At 41.5% G+C, this 22321-nt stretch overlaps 1 protein-coding gene across 1 annotated transcript in view; it reads right to left on the bottom strand.

The window, feature by feature from the left end:
- Positions 1 to 22321, bottom strand: part of NPHP1 (nephrocystin 1) — a 322800-nt gene that overhangs the window by 278898 nt on the left and 21581 nt on the right. Inside the window, exons 3-4 of the mRNA XM_053711944.1 lie at positions 5162 to 5222; positions 3092 to 3219 (exon numbers count right to left, since the gene is read on the bottom strand). Of these exons, the coding sequence (XP_053567919.1) occupies positions 3092 to 3219; positions 5162 to 5222 (189 nt within the window). The remainder of the gene's footprint in view (positions 1 to 3091; positions 3220 to 5161; positions 5223 to 22321) is intronic.

Consider the following 22321-nt stretch of genomic DNA (forward strand, 5'->3'; position numbering starts at 1 on the left):
ATATCAGCAATAATCTCCTTCAAACCAGGCCCGAATAGGGTCTGCCCCTTGAAGGGAATGTTAAGCAGCTTAGACTTTGAAGTAACATCAGCTGACCATGATTTAAGCCATAGCGCTCTGCGTGCCTGGATAGCAAAACCAGAATTCTTAGCCGTTAGTTTAGTCAAATGAACAATGGCATCAGAAACAAAAGAATTGGCTAGCTTAAGGGCTCTAAGCTTGTCAAGTATGTCATCCAATGGAGTCGCTACCTGTAAAGCCTCTTCCAGAAACTCAAACCAGAACGCCGCAGCAGCAGTGACACGAGCAATGCATGCAAGGGGCTGTAGGATAAAACCTTGTTGAATAAATATTTTCTTAAGGTAACCCTCTAACTTTTTATCCATTGGATCTAAAAAAGCACAACTGTCCTCGACAGGGATAGTAGTACGCTTTGCTAGAGTAGAAACTGCTCCCTCCACCTTAGGAACTGTCTGCCATAAGTCCCGTGTGGTGGCGTCTATTGGAAACATTTTTCTAAAAATAGGAGGGGAAGAAAATGACACACCTGGTCTATCCCATTCCTTAGTAAAAATTTCTGTAAACCTTTTAGGTATTGGAAAAACATCAGTGCACACCGGCACTGTATAGTATTTATCCAGTCTACACAATTTCTCTGGCACTGCAATTGTATCACAGTCATTCAGAGCAGCTAAAACCTCCCTGAGTAACACACGGAGGTGTTCAAGCTTAAATTTAAATGTAGAAATATCAGAATCAGGTTACATCATCTTCCCTGAGTCAGAAACATCACCCACAGAAAGAAGCTCACCTTCTTCAGCTTCTGCATATTGTGAGGCAGTATCAGACATAGCTCTTAAAGCGTCAGTATGCTCTGTATTTCGTCTAACTCCAGAGCTATCTCGCTTTCCTCTAAATTCAGGAAGTCTGGCTAATACCGCTGACAGTGTATTATCCATGACTGCCGCCATGTCTTGTAAAGTAAACGCTATGGGCGCCCTAGATGTACTTGGCGCCATTTGAGCGTGAGTCCCTTGAGCGGGAGTCAAAGGATCTGACACGTGGGGAGAGTTAGTTGGCATAACTTCCCCCCTTGTCAGATTCCTCTGGTGATAAATTTTTTAAAAGACAGAATATGATCTTTATTGTTTAAAGTGAAATCAGTACATTTGGTACACATTCTAAGAGGGGGTTCCATCATGGCTTTTAAACATAATGAACAAGGAGTTTCCTCTATGTCAGACATGTTTGTACAGACTAGCAATGAGACTAGCAAGCTTGGAAAACACTTTAAATCAAGTTAACAAGCAAATATAAGAAACGGTACTGTGCCTTTAAGAGAAACAAATTTAGTCAGAATTTGAAAAACAGTGAAAAAAGGCAGTAAATCAAACGAAATTTTTACAGTGTGTATAATAAGTTAACAGAGCATTGCACCCACTTGCAAATGGATGATTAACCCCTTAGTTCAAAAAAGGATATAGACGTTTTTTAACAGTCACACCAAACTGCCACAGCCTTGCTGTGGGCCTACCTTCCCCAACAAACGATTTTGGAAAGCCTAAGAGCCCTTTAGAGATGTCCTATAGCATTCAGGGGACTCCTGGAGGAAGCTGGATGTCTCAGTCTGTAAAATTTACTGCGCAAAAAAGCGCTAAATTTGGCCCCTCCCACTCATAGTAACACAGTGGAAAGCCTCAGGAAACTGTTTCTAGGCAAATTTAAGCCAGCCATGTGGAAAAAACTAGGCCCCAATCACCAAAGTATATATAAAAACGTTTAAACATGCCAGCAAACATTTTATATTGTAAATATAAAAGAGTATTACCTCAGAAAGTAAGCATGATACCAGTCGCTATTAAATCACTGTATTCAGGCTTACCTTACATAAATTTGGTATCAGCAGCATTTTTCTAGCATTCACATCTTCTAGAAAATAACTGCACATACCTCATAGCAGGATAACCTGCACGCCATTCCCCCGCTGAAGTTACCTCTCTCTTCAGTCATGTGTGAGAACAGCAATGGATCTTAGTTACAACCTGCTAAGATCATAGAAATCACAGGCAGATTCTTCTATTTTACTGCCTGGGACAAAATAGTACAACTCTGGTACCATTTAAAAGTAACAAACTCTTGACTGAAGCAAGATAACAGCTACATTTCACCACTTTCCTCTTACTACCTCCATGCTTGTTGAGAGTTGCAAGAGAATGACTGGATATGGCAGTTAGGGGAGGAGCTATATAGCAGCTCTGCTGTGGGTGATCCTCTTGCAACTTCCTGTTGGGAAGGAGAATATCCCACAAGTAATGGATGATCCGTGGACTGGATACACCTTACAAGAGAAACTAATATGCTTCAACAAAATGGAGCACATTATTTCTCTACTAGAATGTCCCTTTAAGAGTTCTACTAGTATATTCCCATCATCCTTTATGACACTACTTCTATAAGCTATAATATTTGTTTTAGCAGAATAAGATCCACTCTTTTCAACATTTAACATTTGTACACATAATTTTGAGAGAGAGAAAAGGAATACTTAAAGACATTCTGTAAAGCTATTTAACCATTGCAACAAAGGGCTCCATGTACTAAGCAGCGGGCGGACAGCTTCTCAACTCGCGAAGCTGTCCGCCCGCCTTTGCTACACACGGGCAGCGGATCTGTTGATCCGCTTGCCCGTATGTATCATTACACACTCATTGGAGTATGTAATGCCCGCCCCTTCATTCGCGCGACCAATCACGCGACTGAAGGGGCTGTCAATCACCGAAAAGAGCAAGCTCTCAGTGATTTTCCCTCGCCACCTCAAAGGTGGCGTAGGGTGTAAGAAGCAGCGGTCTAATGACCGCTGCTTCTTACATTGCGGAAAGCAGGCTCGCATATGCGAACCTGCCCCGCAAAGGCTCCGGAGCAGGTTTCGCTGCTTCGTACATGGAGCCCAAAATGTTTGAGATAATTACAAGATGTTGTTTGCAATACAAAAATAATGTATATCACTTAATATTATAGTAAGCAAACTGCTGTACAAATTTCACCACTTTTAAAATACAATAAAAAGAAAAAATGTTATTAATGATCTTACTTGACACTTTCATCTACATTTGCAAGGGTTTCTGCTAGTGTCTGCAACCTACGAGACATCTTTACTAATCTTCTTTCTTCATCTTGCTTCTTTTGTTCATAGTTCCCTACGGGGGCAGGTTCATCTGTCTGCAAAATAAAAGATAAAGAGAGCACCAAGAAGATTAAAGGGATAAGAAACTACAACATGTTCTTGATTTGGATACAACATACAATTTGAAACAACTTTCCAATATACTTCTATTATCAAATTTACTTCATTCTCTTGTTATCCTTTGCTGAAGGAACATAATTGCACTACCGGCAGCTAGATGAACACATCTAGTTAGCCAATCACAGGAGACAAATGTGTGCAGGAACCAATCAGCAGCTAGCTCCCACTAGTGTAGGATATGTGTGTATTAAAGGGACATAAAACAAGTTGGGATAGAGACAAAATATAATAATATGTACTTTTATTACTTTACCTGCAAATTTATACTGCAGTGCCTCACCATTAACCCTTTCTTTTTAGTTTCTGAATTGTAAAGCTCTAACTCCCCCCACACAATTCCTTCTATGGCTGTATCTATATCTATTATTGGATTTGGTAGAATGCAAAAATGCATAGGGATTATCTGCTGGAGCATGCATAGAAGCTGTGAACTCAGTTGAAATACAATGCCTGATAAGGGGGGTGGAGCTGGCTTCTCCAGGCAGCTTAGCTATGTAATTAATTTTCCTTATTTTTGAAAATGATTTTAAAATACTTGCCAGCAATTTTTAAAACATTTTTTTATGCAAACTATTTTTAATTAATTATCCCTTTTAGGATATGCACAGATCTCAACCTGTTTTATGTCCCTTTCATTTTCAATAAGGGATTCCAAGGGAACAAAGCACATTTGAAAATAGAAGTGAATTTAGAAGTGTCTTAAAATGACCTGCTATATCTGAATCATGCAAGCTTCATTTTTACTTTCCTATCCCTATTTTAAAATAGCTGGTTTTGCTCATTTAAACCACAGCCTACTGCTCTCAAGAAGCTGACCATATAAAACAGTGTCCCTTTTAAATAAGAGTAAAATTGTAAATCATTTTAGCAATCAATTCACTTTATAAGAAACCAAATATTTTATTATGACAAATAAACTGAATGAACACTGTACTATACCTGACAAATGACATAGTAAATGAATACTAGAAAATATGTATTTAGGCTCCATAGTTCTCACACCTTTATTATAAATAAACCAAAGGATACAAAGCTTTGAGGGGAAAAAACTGTTGAAATATCAAAGAAAAATGTGAGCAAATATTTAATTTTCGCATCTAGCGTTAATAGGTATCCAGATTTATTTTTCCTAAACACGTCTACACGCTGATGACAATTTGTTTACTATCATGTAAAGCAGCACTCACTCTACTAGGATTTTTATAAATGATACCCTATCTCTTTTAGAAGCAGAGGAATCCACTTTCCTGTAACTTAATTCTGAAAATTAAGAGCTTTCCAATTCTGAGGATTGAAAGTGCGCATGACAGACATTAAATTACAAAACAAAGGCAATTTTTCTAACAAAATGACAGTGGCTAGTTGTGTCTGCTACAGTAAAACATCCTTATTGACATCTCCAAATAAGGAGTAAATAATCTCATTCATTGCAAGACAGAATACATTTAGGGCTAGATTTATTAAAGCTGAGGCATACAGGGGCGCGTACATGCGCCCCTGTACGCCTCAGCTCACCTGTGGCGGGGCGAAAATACCCGCAGGTATTCGGGAATGCACATGAGCGCAATTTTGCGCTCTCGCGTGCAATCCCGCCTCCTGCCCGCGCACAGCCAATCACAGCTGTCAATCTCCTCGATCTGACTAGACCGAGGAGATTGAATTCCGCCAGATTAGAGGTGGCGAAGAGGCTAAGGAAGCAGCGGTCTGGTGACCGCTGCTTGATAAATGACGGCGAGCAAGTTCTTGAGAGAACTTGCTGCCATAGGGGCTTAATAAATCTAGCCCTTATTGTAATTATAAGGTGTTTACTGCCCCTTTAAGACAATACATTTATGGATAATCTGTCAAATCACTTACTTTGTTTAATTTGAGAAGTGCTTCCCTGTTTTTTTCAATGGCGTTCTTTAACTGCATGCACCTTAATTAAAGAAATAAACTGACGTTAATATGATAGCATAATTAAAGCCATATATAGAACTCAATTAAGTTAATTTAAGTAATTCTTAAAAATATTATTTCTCACAGTAATATCTTACAAGTCAGTAATAAATTGCTTCCCAAGCCAGGTTCAGAAAAACATAATTTATGCTTAACAGACAAAATCCTTTCCTTCCTTGCAGGGAGAGTCCACGACTTCATTACTTACTGTTGGGAAATACAACACCTGGCCACCAGAAGAAGGCAAAGACACCCCAGCCAAAGGCTTAAATATCCCTCCCACTTCCCCTATCCCCCAGTCATTCTGCAGAGGCAACAAGGAAAAGTAGGAGAAACATCAGGGTATAAAGGTGCCATAAGAAATAATATAAAAAGGGAGCTGCACAACAAAAATAAATTGGAGTGGGGGGGGGGGGTCTGGGACTCTCCCTGCCAGGAAGGAAAGGAATTTATCTGTTAAGCATAAATTATGTTTTCCTTCCATAAGGCAGGGAGAGTCCACAACCTCATACCTTGCTGTTTGGAAAACTATACCCAAGCTCCAGAGAACACTGAAGGAATAACGGGAGGGAACAGAAAAAAGAGGCGGATCCTATTATGAGAGCAACACAGCCTGCAAAACTTTTCTCCCGAAAGCTGTTTCAGCCGAAGCAAACACATCAAACTTGTAAAATTTAGTAAAAGTGTGTAAGGAGGACCAGGTAGCCGCCTTACAAATCTGATCCATAGAGGCTTTGTTCTTAAAAGCCCAGGAGGAAGCCACTGATCTAGTGGAATAAGCCGTTATCCTCTCAGGAGCCTGTCGTCCCGCTGTCTCATAAGCTAAGCGGATGATACTCCTCAACCAGAAAGATAGGGAAGTCATAGCAGCCTTCTGCCCCTTACGCTTCCCCGTATAGATGACAAACAAAGAGGAAGATTGTCTGAATTCCTTAGTAGCCTAAAGATAGAACTTCAAGGCACAAACCACATCTAGATTGTGAAGCAATCGTCCCTTCGATGAAGAAGGATTAGGACACAAAGAAGGAACAACAATTTTTTTTTATTAATGTTACAATCCAACACCACTTTATGAAGGAACCCTAATTTAGTATGTAAAAGCGCCTTAGCATGGAAAACAAGATAAGGGGGTCACATTGCAAGGCAGAAATATCAGAAACTCTGCGCGCAGAGGCAAAAGTCAACAAAAAAAGAACCTTCCAAGATAACAATTTAATGTCAACAGTATACATAGGCTCAAACCGAGCCTGCTGTAAAACACTAAGAACAAGATTGAGGCTCCAAGGCAGAGCCCCAGATCACAACACAGGTCTGATTCTAGTCAGAGCCTTAAAGGACTGCACATCTGGAAGCTCAGCCAATCTTTTGTGCAGTAACACCGACAGGGCCGATATCTGTCCCTTCAGTAAACTAGCAGATAGACCCTTCTCCAGTCTATCCTGGAGAAAGGATAAAATTCTGGCAACCTTAAGTTTATGCTAGGAAAAGCCACGCTCTTCAGACCAGTACAAGTAAGTCCTCCACACATTATGGTAGATACGACGAGTAACTGGCTTACGAGCTTGAACCAGAGTGTCGATAACACTGTCAGAAAACCCTCTCTTGGCTAAGACTAAGCGTTCAATCACCACGCAGTCAGCCTCAGAGAATCTAGATTTTGATGAACGAAGGGACCCTGTATCAGCAGATCTCTGCAACAAGGTAACCTCCACTGAGGAGATGAGGACATCCCCACCAAATCCGCAAACCACTTCCTTTGCGGCCACGATGGAGCAATCAGAATCACTGATGCTCGCTCCTGCTTGATTTGAGCCTCCACACGAGGAAGAAGCGGTAATGGAGGAAAAAGATACATGAGTCTGAACCTCCATGGTACTGATAGGGCATCAGAAAACCTGTTTGTTCCAAGCCAAAAGCACACAGTCTATGAGCCCAAAACTCTCACATTAAAGCAGTTATAAATAACCCCTTGCTGTTCAAATAATCTCCCTGAAGGAGATATTAACCCTTTAACCTATCGAGGCATAAAGTAGTCACTGTCAGGGTGCCAGGAATCAGACTGAGACGAGAAGTGTAAAAATAATCACACCTTTATTATTAGCAAAAAATAATAAAAAGTCCACAAGTCAAATAACAAGCCAAGAATCAAAACCAGAGCTGGTAGTCAGACGAGCCGAGTCAGGAGCCAAAGCGAGTAGTCAGGCGAGCCGGAATCAGGAACAAGGAGAACAGCAGAGTCAGGAACAAGCCAGGGATCAGGAACCAGGAGGGATGTCAGACAGCCAGGTAATACACAGGAGCTCTCACAAACAGGTCTGAGACAACGCAAGGGCAAAGCATACTGAACAGAGGCCCTTTAAATAATAAGTGATAACATCACAATTCTGAGACTCCATCCTGCCCATGAAAGAAGGTGGCAACAAGGGCTTCATTGTTCCAACCTACCTCTGCGGCAAGCGTACGGAACTCAATGGCATACTGAGCAACAGATCTTGTACCTTGCTGAATGGACATGAGTCGTTTAGCAGCAGAGGAAGAGCGAGCCGGAACATCAAATACCCTTCGAAAGGAGGCCACAAATTCACGGTAATTTGAAATCACAGGTTTATTAGTCTCCCACAAGGGATTAGCCCAGGCAAGAGCTGTGTCAGAGAGTTATGAGATGAGAAATCCCACATTAGCTCTGTCAGAGGGAAAAGCCTGAGGTAACATCTCAAAGTAAATGCCCACCTGGTTCAAAAACCCTCTGCACTGATTAGGATCGCCTCCATAACACTGAGGTAGAGGTGCAGAACCGGACATGTTCCTGGTAGGACTAGGTGCAGCAGCGGAAACAGGAGCAACCATAACTTGCGGGACACTTTGGTCCAAATGTGCAGTGCGAGTCAGCAGGGTTTGCAGGGCTAGTGCAAATTGATCCAAGCGGTGATCCTGTTCATCCATCCTGGAAATTAAGGCAGGTAAAGGTGGATTATTAGCACCATCAGGATTCATGGCCCTTGCATAATGTCAGGGTGCCAGGAATCAGACTGAGACGAGAAGTGCAAAAATAATCACACCTTTATTAATAGCAAAAAATAATAAAAAGTCCACAAGTCAAACAGGAATCAAAACCAGAGCTGGTAGTCAGACGAGACGAGTCAGGAGCCAAAGTGAGTAGTCAGACGAGCTGGAATCAGGAACAAGGAGAACAGCAGAGTCAGGAACAAGCCAGGGATCAGGAACCAGGAGGGACGTCAGACAGCCAGGTAATACACAGGAGCTCTCACAAACAGGTCTGAGACAACGCAAGGGCAAAGCATACTGAACAGAGGCCCTTTAAATAATAAGTGATGACATCACAATTCTGGGACTGCATCCTGTCTCACACTGATGATGTACACCAGTATGGCCATAAAAGGAAGTGCAGGAATTGAGCAGCATCACACAGTATGCACCAGAGTCAGCAAGAGAGGCGAGTAAAATGGCTGCCAGCAGCACATGGCAAACAAAACAGGAAAAAACCCTGACAGCCACACTGCGACCCTGTTAGCAAAAGTGTATATATAAAACGGTCTTACCCTCCAGGATCCATGCTGTGGAACAGGCACAGCCTCTCAAGTGTGACAGCCTTGCAGTGACGCTCTGACATGGACTTAAGTGGAGACAGGAGAGGAATCGATAATTAAAGATCTGATTAGGTGCTCAACCAAGGGAGTCATTTATGTACTGCACTGTACATGTAACTTAATTTATATTGGAGAAACAAAAAGAATGTTGAGGGATAGGATTAGGGAGCATCTCTTAAGTATTGAGAAGAAGTCAGATGATACACAACTCTATAAACATTTTAAAGATTTCCATGGGGGTAGGACAAGTGACATTAAATATTGGGCATACATAATGTTAAATTGAATTGGAGAGGAGAAAACATAGGTAAATACTTGCTCTTAAAAGAAGCAGAATATATTTATAAATGTAATACCTTATTCCCCGCAGGTCTGAATTCTGAGCTCAATATCTCGCCTTTTCTTTTAGACTAGCTTTGTATCAGAATATTTTTAGTAGTAGGATTTGCTTAAGATTTTAATGGGTCCTTTTGCAAGTTATTTTAAATGTTGTATTTTATTAATTGCACTAATTGTATTACTTCATACTTTGTATATATTTTAGATAGTTATTTTATATAATAATGATTTAGAAGGTTCATATATTCTGTAAATTTGCCAATAACACCTTTAAAAATGTATGGACTATTGCCAATACCACCGTAAAACTTAATTAAAGTTACAACCAATTAGAAACATTTGAAGCAAATTTAAGGATGCATTGAACTGCTACCAAGTCATCTTGAAAAAGCCCTCATGCAGGGAGAAACGCGTTGATGCTGTGCAGTTAATGCAGATTTGAGTCACTTATAACAGCCTGATAAGTGTTCTCTTAAACCTATGGAAGGCCTAGCGGTTTTCACTTCTTGCAAAATTATACCCAAAAGACAAGTCTTTAAAGACAGATATTATGTGCTGAAAAGCGCTAATGACAAGTCTTTAAAGATTCATCCTGCGTGCTTTATTGCACTAAAGAGCGGATGCCGAAATCGTCAATATCGCTACACTTGTGAAAGTGGAACAGTTGAGATTTCGAAAAACAAGTATCCACCAATACAATCGTAGTATCGTGATGCCTTACGCACACGTGACCTAAACCGCAGAGAAAAGGAAAACAGAGGCTAAGTTATCGGATAAAATTTGTGTTACGCTCGCCCCTATTCAATTCTGGAAGCCAGGTACTGTACCTATATTTTTTCTGGGATACTACTCTTTAGAGTTAAACAATTAAACGCTGTGGAAGCCTTGCGGTCTCTATAGAGACATTGTTACAATATCTTCTAAGGATCAGCTTGCATTTTTTCCAACGCAATTTTTTCACCTGCAGGTATGAAGTGTATTTTTTGAGATTATAGTGGCAGCAGTATTCCCTATTATTCCTATATACTTCCATCTATATTGCGCTGTTGTTTGTTTTATGTGTACTATTTTGCTCTGCACACACTCTCTCCATAATTTAGATAAGCAGTGAAACTCGTCAACACTGATTGCTCTGAAGCTGTTAGGCGACGGTCTGGTTGGGTTCGCAGAAAAACTTTCCCTGCATCTCCAGACTCTAACGTTTATCAATACTCTCACTGAGTGGTTGACATGATTACTTAAAACACCAGTCCTTTCTTGAAGGGAACATACCCATTACAGGACTATCCAAATCTTCTGACGATTCTCTGCCACCTCCTATAGTGACGAAAGGCAAAGAATAACTGGGGGATAGGGGAAGTGGGAGGGATATTTAAGCCTTTGGCTGGGGTGTCTTTGCCTCCTCCTGGTGGACAGGTGTTGCATTTCCCAACAGTAAGGAATGAAGATGTGGACTCTCCCTGCCTTATGGAAGGAAATATATGAATAATTATGTTCACACTCAACACCTAATAGATGAATATTAAGAGAAGGTATTTATTAAGCCTCTGTTACTGGCTTACTGATGTGTTCAGCTAGCTCCCAGTATTGCATTGCTGCTCCTACAATTGCTATCACAAGAACGAAGCAAAATTGACAATGGATTAAATTGGAAGTTCGTTTAAAATTGTATGTTCTATCTGAATCATGAAAGAAAAATTTGGGTTTTTTTGTTCTTTTAAGCAATATTTACATGTCATAATACAGCTTATATATGCAACCTATATGTAGTTTTATATAATTTTTGCTACCATTGTATACATAGTACCATCAGAAAGATAATACAGTACAGTTATCAGAAAGGTATTAGTAGTTTTGAATAAATATACACTATTTGCAATTTAGAACACAAAACCCCATGTAAAGATGCAGGCATAAAAGATTGTGATTTACTGGGGGGAAAATTATTATTATTATCGGTTATTTGTAGAACGCCAACAGATTCTGCAGAGCTATTAACATAGGCGGAGTACAAAAAAATATTTATAGGTATCAAACGGGTAGAGAGCCCTGCCAAGAGTCGCACTGTTGTAGTCAGTTCTTAAGAAGGTGATTTACAAACGGCTGGACTCTAAGGCTTACATGCTAAGGGGGATCAAGGGGGATAGCAATGGAGGAGAGGAACTGGTATAAAGAAAGGTTAGTGTAGGATGTATGCATCCCTGAACAGTAGAGTCTTTGGGAGTGCTTTAAGCTTTCAAAGGTAGGGGAGAGTCTTGTGGAGCGAGGCAGAGAGTTCCACAAGATGGAAGTTAGTCTGGAGAAGTCCTGTAAACTGGAGTGTGAGGAGGTAACAAGAGAGGAGGAGAGTAGGAGGTCATGAGCAGAGCGAAGGGGACGGGAGGGAGATTCTCTGGAGACAAGGTCTGAGATATAGGGGGGAGCAGTGCAGTTGAGGACTTTGTATGTCAGAGTGAGAATTTTGCGTTTAATCCTAGAGGCAAGAGGAAGCCAGTGAAGGGATTGGCAGAGAGGTGCAGCAGATGAAGAGCGACGTGTAAGAAAGATGAGTCTGGCAGAGGCATTCAATATGGATTGTAAAGGAGCTAGGTGGTAGCTGGGGAGACCAGAGAGGACAGAGTCACAGTAATCAAGGCGGGAAAGGATGAGAGAGTGGATTAAAATCTTAGTTGTGTCTTGTGTAAGAAAATGTGTAATTTTAGAGATGTTTTTAAGGTGGAATCAGCAGGATATAGCAAAGGACTGAATGTGAGGCGTGAAAGAAAGATCTGAGTCAAATGTGAGCCTAAGACATCGGGCATGCGGGGTAGGGGTAGTGATGGAGTTCTTGACAGTTATAGAGAGATTGGGGTGGAGATTTTGGAAATAGGGAGGAAAATAAGGAGCTCAGTTTTGGAGAGATTTAGCTTGAGGTAGTGAGAGGACATCCAGGAAGAGATATGAGAAAGACATTAGTGACAATGGTTAGCAAGGAAGGAGATAGGTCTGGTCAGAGAAGTAGATTTGGGTGTCGTTGGCATACAAATGATATTGGAACCGTGGGACTTTATTAGGGAACCTAATGATGATGTGTAGATTGAGAAGAGAAGGGGACAGAGGACAGAGCCTTGCAGTACCCTGAAAGAAAGTGGTGACAGGGCAGAGGAGGTCCCAGAGAAGGCTACACTAAACGGTACGGTATGACAGGTAGGAAGAGAACCACAAGAGGGCTGTGTCAAAAATGCCGAAGGATTGGAGGGTTTGGAGCAAAGGTGGGTGGTCAACAGTATCAAAGGCTGCGGACAGATTAAAGAGGATAATTAGAGAGAAGTAGCCTTTGGATTTTCCTGTAAGTAGGTCGTTGTTAACCTTAACGATTGCTAACTCTGGCGTGATGGGGACTAAATCCAGATTGCAGTGGGTCAAGGAGGGAGTTTAATGCAAGGAAGTGGGATAGGCGTGCATATACTAGCTTTTCAAGAAGCTTTGAGGCAAGAGGGAGTAGGGAAATAGGGTGGTATTTGGATGGGGAGGTTGGATCAAGAGAAGGTTTTTTTGAGGATAGGTGTGACCAGTGAATGTTTCAGAGATGAGGGAAATATACCGGTGCTGAGGGAGAGGTTGAAAATGTGTGTGAGAATAGGGTTAAGGGTAGAAGAGAGGGAGGGGAGTAGCTGTGAGGGGATAGGGGCAAGGGGACAGGAAGTGAGGTAAGAGCGCAGTGTAAGTGCATAAACGTCTTCCTCAGTAACAGGGGAGAAAGAGCTAAGTTTATGGCTATGTGGGTTGTGGTTGATTGCGAGTGTTTGAGGGGGTGAGAGAATGGAAGTATGTTGAGAGATGATTTTGTTTCTGACGGAGTCGATTTTGTTATTGAAGTGGCTGTCAAAGTCTTGAACTGACAGAGAAGTTGTATTAGGAGGTGGGGGTGGGCGGAGAAGAGTATTGAAAGTGGAGAACAGACGTTTTGGGTTTGAAGAAAGAGTAGAGATAATAGTAGAGAAGTAATATTGCTTATAGAGATGAAGGGCAGAATAGTAAGAATTCAAGATAAATTTGTAATGAAGAAAATCAGCTGAACTCCAAAATTTTCTCCAGTGCCGCTCAGCAGTACGGGAACATCTGCGTAGGTACAATGTCAGAGGAGTATGCCAGGGCTAAGGATGAGTGTGATTTCCGAGCTATAGTAAGAGGGACCAGATTGTCAAGGAGGGATATAAGGGTGGAATTATAGTGGCAGATAGATTGGTCAGGGAAGGTAAAGGAGGAGATGGATGAGAGGAGATGTTCAAGGGAATTAGCAAGCTGTTGCTGATCTAATGACATTATGCGTCTGTGAAGTTTGGTGTGAGGAGTAGAAGGAGGGAGAGTTGTAGGGAGGGATGATATGTTGCAAGTGAGAAGATGGTGGTCAGAAAGAGGACAAGGGGAGTTTGTGAAGTTTGAAATAGTGCATCGATAGCTAAAGATCAGGTCAAGGGAGTGACCGTCTTTGTGAGTGGGAGAGCCAGTCCATTGTGATAAACCGAAAGAGGAAGTGAGTTGCAGAAGTTATTTTGCAGAGGAGGCAATGGGATTGTCAAGTGGGATTTTGAAGTCGCCAAGAATGAAGGCAGGGGTGTCTGAGGAAAGAAAATAAGGTAGCCAGGCAGCCAAGTGATCTAGAAATTGAGTTGAGGAGCCAGTATATGACTGCAACACGTATAGAGAGGGGAGAGAATAAGAGAATCATGTGGGTTTCGATTGATGAAAATGTAAGGGAAGAGATATTTGTTAAAAGGTGTAATGAGAGGAAAGTAAAATACCTACACCACCACCATCTATTACCAGTTCTAGGAGTGTGGCTGAGGAAACAGACCTCGTAGATTGAGCCGTAACTCTCTCAGGAGGCGGCTGTCCAGCAGTTTCATAGTCAAAGCGAATGATAATCTTCAGCCACAAAGAAAGAGAAGTAGCCGTAGCTTTCTGCCCCTTACGTTTCCCAGAGAAAAACACAAACAGAGCAGAAGACTGACGAAAATCCTTAGTCGCCTGTAAATAGAATTTTAATGCACTTTCCAAGATAACAACTTAATATCTAAAGAATGCATAGGCTCAAACGGAGCCCCTTGAAGAACCTTAAGAACTAAATTAAGACTCCAGGGAGGAGTAACTGGCTTGAACACAGGCCTGATCCTGACCAAGGCTTGACAAAACAATTGCACGTCTGGGACGTCCGCCAGACGTTTGTATAACAAAATAGACAAGGCAGATATTTGACCCTTTAGGGAACTTGCCGATAAACCCTTCTCCAAACCCTCTTGGAGAAAGGACAGAATTGTCTATTCCAAGAGCAGCCCTTGGATTCACACCAATATAGATAATATTTTTACGCCATCTCTTATGGTAAATCTTTCTAGTCACAGGTTTACGAGCCTGAATCATAGTCTCAATGACCGATTCCAAAAATCCACGCTTGGATAAAATTAAGCGTTCAATCTCCAAGCAGTCAGCTTCAGAGAAACTAGATTTGGGTGAAGGATGGGCCCTTGAAGTAGAAGGTCCTTTCTCAACAGAAGTCTCCAAGGTGGAAGAGATGACATGTCCACTAGGTCTGCATACCAAATCCTGCGAGGCCACGCCGGTGCAATGAGGATCACTGACTCCCTCTTCTGCTTGATTTGAGCAATTACTCAAGGTAGAAGAGCGAACGGAGGAAATAGGTATGCGAGACTGAAATTCCAAGGTACCACCAGGGCTTAAATCAGTACAGCCTGAGGGTCCCTTAACCTCGACCGTACCTCAGAAGCTTGGCATTCTGCCGAGATGCCATGAGATCCAATTCTGGCTGACCCCATTTGAGAGTCAGGTTTGAAAACACTTCCGGATGGAGTTCCCACTCCCCCGGGTGAAAGATCTGCCTGCTCAGGAAGTCCGCCTCCCAGTTGTCCACTCCTGGGATGTGGATTGCAGACAGACAGCAGTTGTGGGTCTCTGAGGAATTTGTTTAGACTCTTGAGATCAAAATTGGTCTGAAGGAGGGGGGCGGAGCCAACAGCGTACAAGAGAGGTTGCAAGTTTTCAGAGCTCCGGAGCATTTTTTTGCCAATAAGGATCTAAGATTGGATTTTGACCCACTATTAGCATGTATTTTCAGTAGATTGCCTTTCTAAAACCTCATCTAATATCTAGAGGACGCTCGAATTGCCTGCTGGGGTGCTAGTTGTGTACTAGCTCTGAGAGACTTTCCCAAAAACCTCACAAGTGGCGGCCATTTTATCTCCCTCGTGGGAGCAAAGTTGTTATGATGGACACTCACTTGACACTTGCTGAAATTAGAAAACTCCTAACCTATCACAGAAAAACACTCTTTGCAACTTCAAATAGCAACATTGATCTGGAGGTGAAATGCGGACCCGTGAAGGTGAGGTTTCCGGACTCGGCTGAGGTGAATTTTACTGAGGGGGATGCCTTGGGGCCCCAGCATCCCCCAAGCACTCTTAGCCTTACACCGGCTGAGATGGAGACACTTTGTGAGACTGGGGTGAATACCGCTGAGACCACACTACCTGAAACGATCTTCAAAAGTCAAACAAGAGCAGACTTTACTCACACAGATCGCGGGTCTCAGGAAACCTTTAAGTGTTTTGATGTTCCTAGTTCCGCCTATTCTCAGGTCGCCTTCAATATAACTCCAATGGCTTTACAAATCGGGATGGCAGTGCGTCAACTCCCTCCTACTCACAGACAAAATTACCTACCTTGCTCTTTCTGGCATCTCACCCAGGCTGTAAAGGCGCACCTCAAGCTCGGGACACAGATGGTTAAGACGGGAATCGGATAGGAAAGACAAGCCACCTCCTATGCCGACAGACTTGGCAGCAATACGGCAGTCCCTAAACTAAATTTTATACTGGGCATCTTTCCCATAGACCTTCTCTAAATTTCATGTAAGCTAATCCTGGTTGAGATGCCGGACTTCATGCCTACATATGCCGCTGACTTCTATAACGGATTTTGCAGGTTCTGTGTAGCGGGTTGCTAGATTCCATAATGATAAAGTGCAAGTGCAGGCCATTATACCCTGTTAGAATACATAGGTGACAAGCTGTTTATATTATTGATCCCAGGAGTGGTGAAGTTAGGAATATATACTCTCCCTCTATAAATACCAGATCTGCTAAATAAGATTAGCCTTTCATGTAATTAAACACTATTGAGTTCATTGGTAATAGGCTTGCTATAACTATCATTATCCCGTCTTGCACCTGGGGGCTGGATGATATCTTTTAGATCCCAGGACCCATGCACAGAGGCATATTAGCGTAAGGTTCTGCCATACCACACTTTCTACCTCTTGGTCCTACTCAAAAGTCGCACACTCTGTTAGTGGGTATTTAATACCTCCCTGAGAGATAAAGTTATTGAGTGACCTGAAAATCTTAACTATACGTACAGCAAAGAGCTGGAAACTTACGGTTAGTGATGAGACCCCTATATTTAGTTTTTCCTTTTAAATAGCTGTCTTAGCACCAATGTTGCTGCATATGTAAATTGTTTTACGTCATGAGGGACAGGTGTAATCTTTGTTACCCTGATTACGTTTTTTGTTTGCTTTTAATGACAATTTTATGGTTACTGTTCATTTTCATTCAGAGATCTAATGTGCTAACCTATTAATCTGTTGATGTGATTACTACAAGTACAGGTGGACATATTGTATCACAACATGGTGTTTGTTATGTTACTAAAGTGGGCTGGACCCATACTAACACTTCTATCTTAGGCATCCTAATCTCTTATACTTGATGCTTATCCTGCTATGTCTCCCCGAGCAACTCTTATAAAAAAAAAAAAAAAAAAATAACCCCAAGAGGTTTTTAAGGTTCTATTGGGGAATGGTCATCCTGCTTTGATTGATGTGTCAATTGTACTGTTGGAATCCTCCTACCAGATTGTATTGTATTAGCCTTGATATATACCTTCTATGTTTGTTGAATCTCTATATTTAGGTTAACCTTGATGGGTTTTGAATAGGTTGTCAATATGCCATCTTTTGTCACTTTGTATAATCTCTCAGGTCTTGTAGTATAATCCTGGTCCTTAATTGGCGTGCTCATAGTAACTGCTATATGTTTGAACCATCAACACATGGAATATATTTGTAATATTTCACTTTATATGAGCTATCTCTACATACTTAGTCTACTGACTATTATACCTCACTCTTTTGTTTGAGACCTGCCCTCTCTCCCTAACGTTACTACACCACGTTTTCACGGTCTCCTACGCCATACATTTTATTCATTGTTTTCAATCCAGTACCTCCCCCCCCATAATAATATACCTCCTAATTTAGGAGGGTTAACAATGCGGCTTTTCTTGCCTATGCCGCAACCTTATCATTATTACACCTACATATCTCATCATATTATTCATACATCAGAAAGATACTTTCACTTTGTGACAAAAGAGATAAAAATAGAAGTTCATCATATGAGATCCAAGAGGGGTCTCTTACGTCCAGAGGGTACCTCCTGTAGCTTTGCACTCTCTCTTTATTAATAGGAGGTCCAAGAGTGGCCTCAATTATCAACTTGGAGGTATACAGGTATGATAGGCAAGCATTATATATACTCCCATGATATGTCATTATTATGTATTTTTTATTCTAATCTCCTATTGGGTGTATGTTTGTTACCAGTTATTTTATTTGTGTTCTTTTTGATGACATGACATGCATGTAAGCCTTTAACTGAACTTCAATAAAAAAAAAAAAATTGGTCTGAAGGTTCCCTGCTTTTTGGGAACCACGAACAGATTGGAGTAGAACCCCAGACCCCGTTCCTGCATCAGAACAGGAACTATAACTTCCAGGTCCCGAACACAGTGTAAGAATGCCTCTCTTTTTGTCTGGTCTACAGATAATCTTGAAAGCAGAAACCTGCCCCTGGGAGGAAAGGTCTTGAACTCTAGTTTGTATCCCTGGGACACGATGCCCACCATCCAGGGATCCTGAACATCTCAAATCCAAGCCTGAGCGAAGAAGGAAAGTCTGCCCCCCACAAGATCCGGTCCTGGATCGGGGGCAGGCCCTTCATGCTGTTTTTGATTCAATAGCAGACTTTTTGGATTGTTTTCCCTTGTTCCAAGACTGGTTGGGCCTCCAGGAAGGCTTGGATTGCTCCTGCTTGGAAGAGGGAGAGGAAGGCTTTTTCTTGAAATTTGGAAAGGAACGAAAATTACTCTGGCGTCCCTTTTGTTTAGACTTAGATGACACATCCGCAGACCAAGATTTTAACCATAAAGCTCTGCGGGAAGCATCCGTGATAAAGGAGTTGGCCAACTTAAGGGCCTTTATCCTATCCTGGATTTCTTCGAGGGGAATGCCTGTCCGAATAGAATCAGACAACGCATCAAACCAGTTTGCTGCCGCACTAGTGACAGTAGCAATACACACCGCAGGTTGCCATTGTAAACCCTGGTATACATACATTTTCTTGAGTAACCCCCTCTAACTTCTTATCCATAGGATCCTTAAAGGAACAACTATCCTCTATGGGAATAGTTGTTCTCTTGGCTAGCGTGGAAATTGCCCCTTCCACTTTGGGTACCATCTGCCAAGAATCCTTAATAGAGTCTGTTATAGGAAACATCTTTTTAAATATAGGGGATGGAGAAAAAGGGATACCCAGTCTCTCCCATTCCTTAGCAATAATCTCTGTAGCCCTATCTGGTACAGGAAATACCTCTACCATGGAGGGCATGTCTAAATACTTGCTTGGTTTACTAGACTTCAAAAAAAATAAAAATAAAAATAACTGCTTTATTTTTGTGTCATTTGAAATAACTCTACACCTCAGCTTAGCCTTGCTGAGGTGCTTACCTGCCTGCCTACTAACAAAGTATATGACTTGTAGTTGATCCGGACTGAAATCTTTTAACAATTATGGTCCGTAACCGCAACGCTGTTTAATCTGTGACGCAGCTGATTTCCAATGGGGAACACAGGAAGTGACACAGGGCCAGAAAAAAAGGCGCGCAATAGGAACTGCCGCCGTATCTAACTCCGCCCATCAAGGGCGTAACCACATGAAACTCCCGATCGGATAAATGTATTATCACAGCAGTCTGGAGTAAAGTAAAAAAAATACCACCATCACTGAGCCAGATTTTCCTTGTCCCCAGTGCCTGCTCTACTGCCCTTAATAAACATTCCCCTATCATAGATGAATGTGACTTGTCCCCCAAATTTTTGAATGTGAAAGTGCTATTTATTTTCTCTGTATGTGTGTCCTAGAAAAAATTAAGTTAGCACTTACCTTAAGACTTCTGCCAGGCAGCACGGCAGCTCACTAGGTTTGAGTGGCCAGTTCCCTCACATGGACCTGTGAATAGAAACAAAGACTGAGTAATCTTACTCAGGATTGCACGGTTAGGCAAGCATAAATATATGGGAGGCGCAGTGAGGATTGTACCCCACAAGTTCCCATTGCTTGAAGAGAGCTTGAAGAGACTGCTATGGACTATGGCTACACCCTAGAACAAAACAGCACAATCTTGTACTGCAGAAAAATAATAAAATCTTGCTTGAAGAATCTTTTCCTAAGGCCTAACTTTACCACTTCCTTGCTCTAACGTAGGCAAAGAGAATGACTTGGGTTGGAGGGAAGGGAGGTGATATTTAACAGCTTTGCTGTGGTGCTCTTTGCCGCCTCCTGCTGGGCAGGAGTGATATTCCCAATAGTAATTAGATGATCCGTGGACTCATCGCGTCATTAGAAAGAAAGAGATATGGAACGCAGAGAAGAGAAACAATCTAAGTGCAGATTTTCCAAATAAAATAACGAAATTGATTATACATAAAAAGAAATGCACTCACAAACCAGACCTCAAACAATCTGAGGTATGTGTCAAGCATATATTACAGCTGACCACTCGCTGGACCCTACTTCACGTTTTCCCCGATCTCATTTGTCCGTACACACCGCTCGAAAACACCGGAAGGCAAACAGTGGGGCGTCCGTGTGGAACCGGGTCCCTTAGAGTGAGTCCTTACTCCAGATAACGATCCCCAGTTGCCGACAAAGGTTCACCACTGGTCAGGACAATGTGGGTTCAGATTTTTAACTACACTGAGTTCTCAGCGTTTCCTTCTGTCAGTATGGATGTCTCCTCTGTGGATTCCGGTCACATGTTCGTCTGGAACCAATGGGGTGAGCAGATTACTGATGTGGTAAAAAACTCAGCTTTTCAAACTGTGAAGTTTCTGTGTGGTGAAAAACTCAACTTTGCTTTTCAAACTGTAAAGTTTCTGTGTTGAATATTCAGAGCGCTCTGATTCCTTAAATTCTTGTAATCCTGTAGTATAAAAACTACCATCCTGTCATCAACATGTTTCAACCTCAATCAGCCTTTTTCAAAAAAGATCTTGAAATTCACAGAGGAGACATCCATACTGACAGAAGGAAACGCAGAGAACTCAGTGTAGTTAAAAGTCTGAACCCACGTTGTCCTGACCAGTGGTGAACCTTTGCTGGCAACTGGGGACCGCTATCTGTAGTAAGGACTCACTCTAAGGGACCAGGTTACACACGGACGCCCCAATATTCGCCTGCTGGTGTTTTCAAGCAGTGTTTCAGGGAAAACGTGAAGTAGGGTCCAGCGAGTGGTCCACTGTAATACACGCTTTACACATACCTCACACTGTTTGAGATCTGGTTTGTGAGTGCATTTCTTTTTATGTATAATCAATTTTGTTATTTTATTTGGAAAATCTGCACTTAGATTGTTTCTCTTCTCTGTGCTCCATATCTCCTTTTCTTCTAGATTTAAAACACTTTTTTCATTCACGGACTTCACACCTGTGAACACTAAGGGAGCTGCATATGAAAGGAGAAATGGATCTGTACTATTTGGGAACAGTGAACCTATTTGTATATACGGGACTGTGAGATTGCTACATCATAGTAGGATATAAACACACAGTGATCGTTATTTAATTATATGTTTTGTATTTTCATTGCTATTTTTCATTGTCCTTATTAATTTTATTTTATGTATTTTATAGGGCATGCATGATATTATAATTTTTAATTATTGGTTTATTTATTGCACATGTTATACAGTACTTGGCGCTCCGGCGTTGTAGCTTTTGTATCCAATAGTTTCATATAGTTTTTTTGTTTTTCTTCTGGCATCATATTTATCTCTTTCTCTTAGAATCTTTTGAAAAGCTTTAGCTGCTCACATGAGAGCATACTGAAGTAGGCTCAGGAGAGTGCCTGTGTCTTGAGCACTATATGTATAATACTGTTACAGATATTTTAGCAAGCACAGCTGCCTGAAGATGCTCAAGATGCATGCACACTCTTGACCCTCAGCTACTACTCAATGACCTCCTTCACTCACAGTAAAGGGGTGTGGAAGTCACATGAGCAAAACAAATATGACAGTGTTTCAATACCTTTCAAGGTATGTGCGTATGCCACTGAAAAACAGTAATAACATTTACAAAAAGCCTTTTTGCTATTGAAAAAATGCTTATATTTCAAATTGAAATGCATCCATTTTTAATTCATGTTTGACCTTTAAATCCCTTTAACCCATTACATAAACCAGTTGGTAAAGCTCTGCATTTTATACTGGGTGCCGCCATCTTGTAGCACCCGTATTGTTGCATCCTGTGATAGAAGCAGTGCGTTTCACAGATCAATGTTTTTACTGACTTTTTTGACAGCTGCACCTGGCACTTTGATTTAGCATGCACAACACAAAGCAAAGGCTTTACATATTTGTAGTTTTTTCACACTGTTTAAAAGTTACGTAACAAATATAACAAAACCCTCAGGAATAATATTAAACAATGCAGCCACTGCAAAACATATAGCTCCTGCTCTGTATTTTACCATATAAACTACTGAAGTACACAATAAGGCTTGTCAAAAAGACAAAAGGAAAACTCCAAGATGGCGGCACCAAGTGTGAAGATGCAGAACTTCACTAAGCAATTGTAAAGAATTACTCTAAGAGAACAGCTTTAAAAGGAGCTGCAGACACAAAATAGTGATTTAGGTCCAAAGAGGTATCTTGGTACCAAAGAACAGGTAAACATGACATAGCACTGCATTACTAATAATAAAGTTCACCGATTAGGGGTAAACCACCTGAGCTA

This window comes from Bombina bombina, chromosome 4, assembly GCF_027579735.1.
Source record: "Bombina bombina isolate aBomBom1 chromosome 4, aBomBom1.pri, whole genome shotgun sequence".
Classification (NCBI taxonomy): Eukaryota; Metazoa; Chordata; class Amphibia; order Anura; family Bombinatoridae; genus Bombina; species Bombina bombina.